We start from the raw sequence: 12,390 nt of genomic DNA, 5'->3' as shown, positions 1-12,390 counted from the left end.
GAAGGTGAAGACTGGCGAGAGACAGGCGGGGCAGGAGAGACTTGTACAGAGAAGAAAAGAAGAAGAAGACTCTCACGTGAACAGATGAGGTAAGACGAAGAGAGGTGGTGCAGCTTTTGTAAAATTGAAGACAGATAAGGAAGGATCGAGTTGGATGGAAGGGTTAAAGAGGAACCACAGAGAGGCGATGAGCGGGGAGAGAGAGAGATAAAGAGAGATAAGAGGGGATCCCAAATATGGAAAAGAGAAGGAGTGATTGAGAAAGACAGAGAGAATAGAGACGAAGATATCCCAAGGGACATAACAGATCGATGGTGTCGATGTGTCTGATAGCTAGCTAGTTCGCCTGTTTGTCTAGACATATAGGTAGATGTCCTCTATCTCCCGTATCTTTCTTTGAGATCGTAGGAGATAGAGAAATACAACAGGCAAAGAAAAGAAATGGATGAGATATAAAAGATGGATGGTGAAGAGAATGCTTTCCTCTCTCGACTGACCTCGGAAGAAGAAGGTAAAGAAGATGACACAGACTAGGCAAGTGTGGGAGAGAAGCTTCAGCTATCGCAGTATTGAAGAGAGAGAGAGCGCGACCCGGCTGAGCGTGATAGATGATCGCAGATAAGAGAGATACCGTACTCTCTCGATATCGACCTTTAACAATGCTCTAGAAAAAGAAGAAAAGAAGAGAGAGAAGTAAGAGATTTCTCTGGCGACTTTGAAGACAGAGAAATTGGCTTTCTTTGGAATGCGTGGAGGATACAAGAAAAACAGACACATATGACATCGCAACATGAGCGGACGGACAATGCGACGTCTCATCATTAGAACATCGAAGAAAACTTCACGTCTCCCTCTCCCGCCCAAGAGGAGACAGGGACGGAGGAGCAAGATGGATACGTGGATAGATCAAGGATGGAGAGATCGATGACAGATAGGTAGATGGAGTGTGAATGTCTGGACGTTGGCGAGTGTGTATACAATAGTAAACAGGAGAGAGATGATAAGAAGTGCTTGAACCATATTTAGATGTACCATTCTCTTGCCAAAGATGATCACCCTTCTCCATATAATTGAAGCTCTATGTCTCCTATCACCATGACATCACTCAAACAAGCAGATAGATACAAAAGTCCATTCATACTTCTCCCTCTTACCCACACTCTCGTAACTGCCCCTACACACATCGAAATAGATAGATCTATCCGTATATACATATATACACAGACATGTAGTATAGGTATGTATCACGTAGAACTCGCGAGATAAAGAGAAGATGGGGAAAATCCCCGACGGGTAGGATGAAGAATTTCGTCGCCTGTGAATCCTGCTTCGCATTCTACTACTTCTTCTTCTTTCGAATGGAGAGAAGCTCGTTTCTTTCTTTCTTTCTTGGTGTTCGCCTTACTTGAAAGAGAAGAGGTATGATGTTTGATTTGACGTAGGTGAGATCAAGCAGCTGTCTCTGTAGCTGCATTTGAAGCTCTATATCGTTATACACCTCCTCCATACCTAGTACCCGCTCCTGAAGTTTCTGCTGTAGCCACCCCTACACACACAAAACGCATTCACAGCCAGAAACAACCCTAAAGAGATAAGAAAGAAAGAAATGAGAAAGCTACGAAGAAAGAGATAAGGAAGAAAGAAAGACATGAGAAAGAAAGACATACGGGAGCGAGAGAGGTGAGAAAGAAGGAGAGTGGAGACACGCAAAGTAGAGAAGAGAAGAAGACGATCAGAAAGAATGAGAAAGGCGAGAAAACAGAACTCTCATCTTTTCTTTCTGCGGTCAAGATTGGATAGAAAGAGAGAAAGATAGATAGACAGATAGAAGATAGACAGACAGATATAGATAACGAAGCTGAAAGGCGAGAAGAGAGGGAAAGAAAGATGAGAGAGAAGAAAAGGTCGATCGTTCTGTAAGAAGAGGGGAGAGAAGATCCATACCGAAGAGAGAGAGATCGATCGGTATTTTTGTAAGGAGAGAGCAGAGAAGATCCATACCTGAAACTGTACCTCACTAATTCCTGGTGTATAGGCATGAATGCCTACACAGCCAGGAGGACGGCAGCTTGGGTGCTTGTAACTTCCCTCTAGCAGTCGAAGAAGAAGAACCTCGATTCCTTCATGGAAGCCTAAAAACATTAAAGGGTGTGGGGGGGGAAGAGAAGGAGAGGAAGGTTTCTTTATCATCTCCAGCAAGGCTTCTTCCTCTTTCTTTCTATCATTCTTCAAGAACGACTCCAAAATGAGAAGCTCCTCGCTTTCTGAACAAGGAGATAGGGGAGAACTTAAAGGGCAAGAATGGCGGAATGTCTTCTCTTTCTTCTTGCTTTTATCATTCCTAAGACTATGCTGAAGATAAGAGGTACTGCCGTGATGATCCGCGAGACTAGTATTATGACGATGGTAGACAGAGGAAGAAGAAGAAGAACAAGAAGAAGATTCACGTAGAAAGACCTTCGCTTTTCTTCTTCTTTCGATCATAATAGCACCTGGTTGCAGTCCAACTGTTTGAGATGAAGGAGGCGTGTCTTCTCTTTCTTCTTCTTCTTCTCTTTCACATTGGATGGTTCTTATCCTTGTCCTTTCCTCTCCTTCGAGATCTCCGGCAACTTCAGAAGGCTGACGTTGAGGAGGAAGAAGTTCATGAGAAGTCTTGAATGATGCTGCATGATGTGAAGAGGAACAGGGAGTTGTAAAGACACCGCAAGAAATGTCTTCTTCTGCTAGATTCATCTCTTCTTCTCTTTCTTCTTCCATCGGGGGAGTTGCTTGCTCCGACTTCTCTTCTTCTCTTCTCTCACTCCTTATCCTATCATCGCCACTCGATGTGAAGGAAGAAGATGAACAAAGATCGTGAGAAGTGCACGTAGGAGGGACAGAAGGAGAGGAAAAAGAAGAAGAACAATTCACGTCAACATCTCCATCCTTCTCTTTACTCTCTCGTTCTTCTTCGACTCCTTGTCCACGCTCCTTCCCGAATCTCTTACTGTCGTCTTCTTCTTCAGCTGAACAAGAAGAAGAAGAGGAAGAACCTATCAGGGAAAGCCCAGATGATGAGATATGCGTAGTAGGGACATTCATAGCCGCCTCGGACGTAGAAGGAGGGGGGGACTGCCATATACATCTTGATTCGAGAGTTCTTCTTTCCTTATGCCCCGTGTCTGATGAGTTGGCTGTTGAAGAGACATGTTCTTCTTCTCCTCCATGCAAATCCGTATTGTCTCTTCTTTCTCTTAAACCAGTAGAGAGAGAAAGAAAAGACGAAGAAGCTTCATCTTGATCTTCTCCTCTCTGTGAAGAGACAGTCGTTCCAAGAGAAGAAGAATGAGGTGGGGGAGGGGAAGTTGTCGAAGTCATAAGGGTCCATTCAGCTCTTCTTCTTCTCTCACCTTCTTCTCCCTCTCCCCCTGTTTCGTCTGCAGGAGAAAGTAAGAGAATCGTTGTCGAGGAAGAAGATGAAACAACAGAAGATCTTTCTTCTTCTTCTTCCTCCTCCTCTCCTCTTGCACAGACATCTTGACCTCTCTTTGACCCTTCTGAAGGTCCCCGAGGAGACGCAAAAACAGACTGAGACGTGGAGAAAGAGACCTTCTTGAGAAGTTCCTGTCTCCGATCTTCTATGTAATCGAGAAGACGGAGCTTCCACTGCTTTCTTTGAAACGTCTTCAATCGTTGATGTGTTCTTTCGTCTTCTTTCTTCGTTACACAGGCTCTCCAAAGTCGAAAATGCAATGGGACCTTCGCATCTCTCTCTTCATTATGAACCGGGATGGACGAGAAATCTTCTTTCTTCTCTTCCTCCTCATGGTGGTGTGACCCCTGAAGAAAAGATGATCTTCCTATCCTTCTTCGTCTTTCTCGATCTCTCCCCCCTTCATCACCTCCATCTTCTTCGTCACTATTGCTACTTGACGTACTCGTGCTACTACTGCTAGTATCAACCCAGGCTTTCCTTCGATTTCTCCTTTCTCCCCCTTCTCCTCTTCCTCTTCCTTTATCTCTCTTCTTTGATCTTTCCTTCTTCATACCTCTTCTCTCTCCATCCATGGTCATATCTCTCTCTGACTGGCTATCACATCTCTCTTCTTCTTCTACTGACGTTCTTCCTTCTGAGGGTGAGGAGACGCCATTCTTCTTGTGCCATGAAGAAGAAGAAAAGCAATCGACTTTTAACGTCGTGAAGACTTTCTTCCTCTTTCGTACAAGAGAACCTTCCTCATCATCCGAGAAAGACAGATAGGGAAATAGAAGGTGCATGCGGAGAATCTTCTGTCTATGAGCTTGTTGATGCGGTGTCACACAAAAAGGAGACACACATGCAGCTGTGGTAAAGTAGACACCTGTAGCCATAGCTTGAGGATGCTGTCTATATTGACACCGAGCGGAACGCCAGACACGTAAAGCCGTTGGAGGAGGTCCCCCCCCGCTACTACTAGGATGATGGTGAGGAAGAGCGACTTGTCCCGCCGTTAGAACTCCTGCCTTGTTATAATGCAACTGACGCTGTGAATGAGAAGGATGTGCAAAAGAAGACGACGAAGAAGAAGTACTTAAGAGAAAATGAGGAGGAGGAGAAGGGGCAGGACGGAGAAGCGAAGAAGAGGAAGAGGAACTTTTCTCTTCTTCTCTTCCTGAGGATGGAGACTGCTCTTGGTGTGTTTGCTGAAGGGACGAGGAAGAAGAGACCCCTGAGAATGCTGTCACGCGGGGAGATGCTGAGATACTACTAGAGCGGTGCGTCTGACCTCTTTCAGCCTTTTCTCCTGGAGAAGAAGACGATGGTATTGAGAGAGGATGCTCTTGATGGGGAGAAGAGCTTGGAGGAGGAGAGAAAGAGGAAGAAAGACCCTGTTGACAGGAAGAGGATGTGGAAGAAGAAGAAGAATGAGGTAGTTGAAGATATGGAAACAGTGAAGACGGTGCATGCACCATAAGTAAAGGAGGAGGTGGGACAGAAGGAGAAGAGGAAGTCTCTTCTCTACGAGTAAGACCTGTCGTTGTTCGGTTATCATGTGTCGATAGAAAAGATGCCGTTGTAGGAGGAGGAGGAGGTGTTTCTGATGGATGAGAGGTACCGTCTTTCTCTACAGTGATGGCTGGCGGTGATGATAGGGAGCTTCGGTTATCTTGAGAAAGACTTGAAGAAGGGGAACTGCCAAACGCGGGGAGGTCTCCTTTAAGATGAGAGGTTGCGACGTGACTGCATGCGCATGACGAGGACGAAGAACAGCTATTACAGTGAAGAATACAACGCGTTGAAAAGGAGGAGGAGGAGGATTGATTTGGTTGAAGACGTGGAGAAGAAGATGAAGAAGATGATGTAGATACACCTGAAGAGGATTTTTCTTCTTCATCATGTTCACCCCCTGTTGTTCGAGGACATCCATCCCTCACTATTGAAGTGACGACCCCCTGTTGACCTACATGAGCTTGGAATGAAGCGGAAGAAGAAGATAGCTTAGGCGAGGAGGACGATCTTTCTTTTTCTTCTCTATTCCTATTCTTATGGTGACCATCGAGCTCTTCCTGCTGCGTATCATCGAGAAAAGCATCAGGCATTTCTTCATCTCTCTCTCCTATCTCCGTCTTTTCTATCTTCAGAGTCTCACCAAGACCGACTCCCTTTCCTTCTTCTTTTTCTCTTCTCTCTAGATCACCTCTCCTTTCTGCTCTTCCTTCTCCCCCCTCAGGCTGAGAAGAAGAGCCGGCAGATGGTGTCGAAGAAGAAGGAAGAAGAAGACTATCAGAAACGCATGCACCGAATGAGGACTGCTGCTGCTCCTGCTGGGCTGGGTAGAAGCTATCGCTCCCGCCGCCACTCGCACTCGACTGAGAAGAAGATGCGAGAGTATCAGAGACATTCGTAGAAGAAGGAGAAGAAGCTTGAATCGACTGAGGAGTAACAGAGGTGCTAGAGGGGGGATGCGGCTGGCGACTTATTGTGGCTTCGTTCTCTTGTGGAATGGTGATCGACAGTGCAGGAGAAGAACAAAAGGAATCTTCTCCATCCTCACGTCTTGAAAGAGTACGACTTGGAGACGAAAGACGTCTATATAACTTACGAGGAATGCCCAGTCTCCTACTGAATATGGAAAAGAGACACACACACAAACATCGTGGAAGAGATAAGAATACTGAGAAGGAAAGAAATCTGCGAGAGCAATGCTCTTCCTCTATATACATTTGGTGATAAAAGAGAGAGAGGGAAAGAATTTACCACAGCACGAGCGCTTCGTGTTTGGCATGGGTGGTTATAGGCCCTACATACATACATGTCTACATACTTATACAGACATCTCCATACATTCAGGTGTACATACACCACCTCAGTGCGAGTGAGAAACACAACGAAGACCACGCAGAACCAGCGGGAGTGTCTCACCCGCCATCATCATCTACTTTTTCATGAAACATGCCTTTATCTCTCTTACACACACGGGGACCCTTCAACTGTATAGAGTCATTCCCGATACACTTCGCTATAGCCACACATCCCCCCTCTGAGGGCTGTTCTTCCCCCCTTTACCCAGACGTTTCCAAGAAAGAGCAAGAAGAACAAGGAAGAACCTTGTCCTAGATCGTCATCCATTCAAGATGCACCTATCTCCTTTCCCACCTCCGATGACGTAAATCTACATCTCCATCAATTCTCTATCACTAAGAGAGACAATTCATCCGTCCACTAAAATGTCGCTTAGTATCTCAATCCTTCTTTTGACTCTACATGAGAACACCGTTCAGCCTGTACGTACACCTACTACTGTTACTACTCCATCAGCCTTCTATCGCTCCTCCTCCTCCTCTTCGTCTTCCTACTTCCTCTCTTCTCTTTCTTCACCCCCCCCCCCTTACCTGGAGATTCCATTGTTACAGGAATGATAGTTACTACAACCATTACCATCATCAGTGCCTCCAGCTCGACCTCCACCTCCTTCTCCCCCTGTAAGCGAGCCTCCACATCCACCTCCGCCTGCACTTCCCCCCCGTTTGCCTCTTCTTCTTCTATTGCTATTCAGACTATTGTGACGTAGCCCACTCGCGCTACCTTCTTCTCTCCTGGCTTGCAGATACCTTTCTCTTTCTTGGAGATAAAGACGATAGCCTTGTGCTTCTTTACTTTCTCGAAGAAGAAATGTCGAGAAGTCTTCTTCGTGTTCTTCTCCACCTCTTCTTTTACTTCCATAGGAGTGACTAGCACTACTACCACTATTAACGGAAAGCCCGCTTGCTCCTCCTGCAGAGATAAGAAAAGGGGGAGAACGATGAGGACCCGCATCTTGTCTTCCTCTTATCATGGAGGGCTTGGTGATAGAGAAAGAATGCTTGGATGAGACGAGAAGAAAAGCAAAGAGATTTCTCCGAGCCGTTCTATTCGTACATCGTAAGATACGCCAGCCAAGCGAAGAAAAGAGAGAAGCCTCCTCACTTCTTCTGAGATTCCGTGCTGAAAAGGAAGAAAAAGGATGACTTCCCCTTCTCCCACTGTCGCCCTCTTGTTCTCTTCTTCTTATGATGAGCCGCATGCCTAAAGGTGTCGCCCAAGATTCCCCTCGACTCCATCGACATCTCCCCCCACCTCTCATCTCTATCATCTTCTCTTCTCTTTCTCTCTCTCTTTCTACCGACGCCTCTTCACGCCATCGTCGCCCTCTCTGCTTTCTTCTCGAGCGGCGTGAAGAAGACGTCGAAGAAAAGGCTGACGAAGACGACGAAGAAGAGTGACAAGACACATGTCGATGCCTAGAAGAAGATGATAAAGTAGTCGTAGTCGTAGTTATCATCGTGGTAGAAGATTTTTTCTCCCGTAAGTTATGAGGAGGAGGCGAAGAAAGAGGATCGTCAGAATGTCTATGAGATCTACTATCACCTCGAGGGGGACATGAAGTGGGGAGAGAATGCTTCTCTCTTTCATCTCCTTGCACTCTGTCATCATTTTCTAAACACTTGTCTTGTCTTTCAACCGAACAAGTAGAAGACGAAGAGAAAAAAGAAGAAGAGATGCACTCGCTTTTGCAGGTGGATTCAGCGTGATAAGATGATGCCTTGCCCTCATGGTGAGGCACTTGGTGATAGTCTTGTCTCTCTACATCTTTCTCTTCTCTTGTTCTTCTCTCTCTAATCTTTCTCCGGTGTCTATACACTGGAGAGGAAGAAGGAGAAAGACTTCTCTTGGCTTGCCTTGAAGAAGAACGAAGAAGAGAAGGAGAGAAGAAAAGAAGGTCCTTTCCATCAAGATAGAAGCCACATCGCCAACAACAGCCTAAAGGAGGAGAGAAAGATAACGTCTGAAAGACAGAGAAAGATGAGAAACATGTACAAAGCCCTGGATCTGATGCGGCTCGTCGTGAACTCGAGTGTATAGACATCGCATGTCTTCCTCTTCTTCTAAGAGATGAGGAATCAGGTTGTCCCCTCTCTTTTTTTGAATCTGTCTCATTAAGAAGAAGTCTATCTCGTCTTCTCTCCTCTTTCTCTTTCTCCTCCTTTTCTTGTAGAGGATCGTCGTCAAAAGGCGAACCAAACGAAGAAAGATTTGAAGTATTTGATGCGGGTGTCAGCATGCAAGAAATTCCTTCATTAGGAGGATGAGGCAGATGGTTTTCTTCTCTCTCCGTCTCTCTAGGTGCCTGTGAAGAACCACCTCTACCTCCATCACCATGCGGGAATGACATACACCCCTTCCTCTTATCGTAGAAGATAGGAGGAATATTTTGCGCATGCGAGCCATAGGAAGAAGAGGAAGAAGAAAAACCGGAGTCCTTCAAGGATTCTTCTCTTCCTTCCTCCTGGCCCTCTACAAATGAAGAAATTCCGTCGTTGTGGCTGTTCTTCTCCGCTGGAATGGAGCTACCCTTCCTATTCTCGCTTAAGAGAGACAGCTGTTGATCGGAGATTGAATCTTCAACCATAGGAAGAGGATAAGGAGACGAAAAGACAGAATTCGGAGACACCTCAAGATTCTTCAGAGACGGGGAAAGCGGGGGGGAAGAAGAAGATAAAGGTGAAGAAAGAGAAGAAGATGAAGCTGAGGAAGGAAGAGAAGGAGGAGGAGGTGGTAGGAGAGATAGAAGGGTAGAGAAAGTGTCTTGCATATCTCTTTGATCTTGAACTTTCTGCTGGTGTCGCTGGTAGACAAGACTTAAGTGAGAAGCGCCTAGTAACGTATCTATCCTTCTCTGAAAGGATGAATCTCCCAGGCATGACGTAAGAAGATCAGGCCAGTTCAAGACAGACGTCAGCACATGGTAACACGGAGCTGCTATCGGACTCCCACTTGCACTATTACTTCCTACAAAGATCAAAAAGAAAGAAAGAAAGAAAGAGAGAAAGAAGAAAGAGTTTCGAGAGAGATCATGACGATGATGATGTCGATACAAGACGAAGACGGGTAGTAGGTCTATCTGGCAAGTGATAAAACAGTCAGCGGAGAGACAAGGAACCAAGAAAGCCTAAAGAGAGGAGACAAGGGGGGGGGGAGAGAGAAAGGTCAGGTGAAATCGTTCACTTACTAGATACATGGATGATCCATTCACCCGTATATGTATACATAGATAAAGATATATACGTACATGTAAGGGTATGTATGCATGTATACACACATGCACATGTATACATATATATGTATAGGAGAAGGAGTGACACAGCTAGGAGAGAGGAAGGAAAGAAACGCCAAGGCAGACTGACACTAGGTATCGTTGAAGAATGTGTCGATGCACATGGTATCAATAGAAAGAGAGAGAGAAACACTACTGACCGAATGACTGTAAGTGAAGAAAGGAGAATGAGGAAAGAAAAGAGAAGGGAGTTACTTTACCTAAGAGTCTAAGAAGAAGTTCTTGGCTTGCAGGGTGCTGTATAGAAAGAAGGAGATGTGTCATGACAAGCCCTAGAGAAAGTAATGGAGGTCCTTCCTCTTCATCTTCTTCCTGATGCTGTTCTTCTTCTTCTTCTTTGTTCTTCTTCTTCTTCTCTGCATCTTCTTCCATACAAGTTTCTCCTTGTTCCATAGATCTCGGAGTGGCCGATGCTTCAGCCTGCTGTATGCTCGTCCGTCCGTGGCGGCTATAATGATCTTTAACATCTCCCTCTTGTTCTGTGATAGACCTTCCTCTTCTTGCTTCACTCCACCACTGTTCCTCCTGCTGATTCTTTTGACTGGCCTTAGACGAGTGATGACCCAACTTCTCTTCTTCTCTTCTTGCCTCTTCTTCATCTTGTTCTTCCATCACCGCATCTTTCTCTCCCCCCTCGCCTTCTTCTTCTTTTCTTTCTCCTTTCTTCTGTTGAGCCCCCCCCTCAAGATGACTATTCTTCTCACCATGGTCGTCATTATGTCCTTCTCTTTCTTTCTCTCCTTCCTTGTGCTGATCTTTCTCGTCATGGTCTTCTTTGTCCCTCTTCTTCTTTCTCTCTTCCTGAGGAGATAGAGAAGAAGACGGAGAGGGTAACAAAGCAAAAGAGAGAGTTTTTCTCCATCTCTTCGGGATGTCCGTCATGATATGTGCGGGGAGTCGTTCAAGAGACCCACATCGAGAGAAGAGGAAAAGCTCGAGAACCTTCACGATATGATAGACGTTACTCGCACGACTGCATGTGGCAGGATGAAGCCCTCGACATATACATGCCGTTGCGAGACCTGAGAAGGCATCTAGAAATTGACAAAAAAGAACACCCGGTGGGGCTTCTCCAGGTAGAGCATATCCTCCTTCTCCTACGCCTATGCCTTCTCTATTATGATGATATGAATGCTGATAAGGCGACTGTCTATCATGAGAAGATTCATGTGGATCGAGGTCGACAACCCCGCCGCCATGGAGATGCCTTCTTTCTTCTTGGTCTTCGTCTTCTCTTCCTTCATGAGGATGATAGCGAGAAGAAGGAGAGGGGGAAGGCGGATTAGGAAAGAAAATAGAAGATTTACCTGGCGTAAGAGAAGGCCGAGGACGTCGGTAACACCAGTCATGAAAGGTGCATGAAGGAATACATGAGAGGGGACAATCGTTACGAAAGAAGGCGGGAAGCCCCTCAGAAAAGGCTGTTAGAAAGAAATCGTAGACTGTATATGAACGACGCAAAAGATCACGTGTCTGAAAGCTCACATTCATTAAGTTGCGATAGGAAGAAGAAATGGAGAAAGATGTGTTCTTTCTCTCTCTCCTTTCACTACTCCCACGAGAAGAAGGAGAGATGTCTCCTCGTCCCTTCGTTCTTCGTCTACTCGTATCGCGTCTCCTTTCTTGTTTTCTTGGTGAGAGGTCTTCAAGATCGTCGAAGTCGGTCATAAGAAGACACTGAGGCGGGACAAAGCGATGGAGAGAAAGAGGAAGAGGAGGCGGAAGATTCTTCACGAGATCACACTGGGGCATGCATGCACATGATGAGGGAGAAGAAGAACAACAACTGAGGGTTTCGAGACTATGATGACAGCCCTTCTTCTTCTTTTTCTTTGAATGCCTTTCTTCTAGAGAAACACAGTCTGTTTTCTTCGGATTTTCCTTCTCTTGTCTTCCTTTTCTTCTTTCTTTTCTCCTTCTTCGCCCGTCAACGCCCTCCTCCTCTTCTTCTTCGCTACTACGAGGACGGCCATGAAGAGAACAGCAGCATGGAATGGGACTCGTCTCATGTAAGCGAGAAGGAGAGGTGACTGCAGGTGTGTTTCTTTTTCTTCTCTTCTCTCCTCTTCTCGAGGTTCTCTCCAAAGCAGGGAAGAGAGGAGAGTTAATGAAAGAAAAAGAAGAGAAAGGCAACGGCAGGCGTGAAGAAGACTGCCTTCTGTCTCTCCCACTATATCTCATGATATCATGATCAGAGAGAAGCTGAGAATTGAGAGAATCGATCCCTGCTGTGCCTTCTTCTTCTTCAACTTCACTCGCAGAAGATAAAAAGAAAAACTCCTCTTCTTCATCTTCATATCGAATAGGTACCTCTGACTTGACAAGACGGGCTCCATCGATGTCTTCGCCAGTCAACAAAGAAGAAGATGGAGAAGACTCTCGAGTTGGAGATGAACCTCTATCGAAATGTTTTGAATGGCTTGATGAAAACCGTCGATCTTCCCTATCTTCTGAAGCTAACGAAGCTTCCTTTTCATCTCCTTTTCTTTCTTTCTCTCTCTTGCCTTTTCTTACTCTTTTCTTCTCTCGATCTCTCCTCTCTCCTTTATCTCTACAATGCTGTCGAGCCTTCTTAAAAGAAGAAGACGAGAAACGACGAGGAAGAGGAACCCGTAAAAAATGACACTGGACGTAATGAAGGAAAGCCTCGTCACAACTTAAGAAAGCGCAGACACCTTCAACAGCCGCCGCTCCATATCTAAAGAATGTTCAAACACAACAAAGAAGGAAATAATAAGAAAGAGATAAGAAAGAATGAGAACAAGGAAAGAAA

General features: G+C 45.6%; 1 protein-coding gene across 1 annotated transcript in view; it reads right to left on the bottom strand.

Moving 5' to 3' along the window:
• CSUI_003086 (rna-binding protein) overlaps nt 1–12,390 on the bottom strand; it is a 33,754-nt gene that overhangs the window by 11,287 nt on the left and 10,077 nt on the right. Inside the window, exons 2-6 of the mRNA XM_068063284.1 lie at nt 9,818–12,315; nt 6,856–9,292; nt 2,002–6,085; nt 1,406–1,546; nt 498–664 (exon numbers count right to left, since the gene is read on the bottom strand). Of these exons, the coding sequence (XP_067924738.1) occupies nt 498–664; nt 1,406–1,546; nt 2,002–6,085; nt 6,856–9,292; nt 9,818–12,315 (9,327 nt within the window). The remainder of the gene's footprint in view (nt 1–497; nt 665–1,405; nt 1,547–2,001; nt 6,086–6,855; nt 9,293–9,817; nt 12,316–12,390) is intronic.

This window comes from Cystoisospora suis, assembly GCF_002600585.1.
Source record: "Cystoisospora suis strain Wien I chromosome Unknown contig_1326, whole genome shotgun sequence".
Classification (NCBI taxonomy): domain Eukaryota; phylum Apicomplexa; class Conoidasida; order Eucoccidiorida; family Sarcocystidae; genus Cystoisospora; species Cystoisospora suis.
The sequence above is the reverse complement of the archived record's forward strand: the minus strand, read 5'-3'. Positions and strand labels throughout refer to the sequence as shown.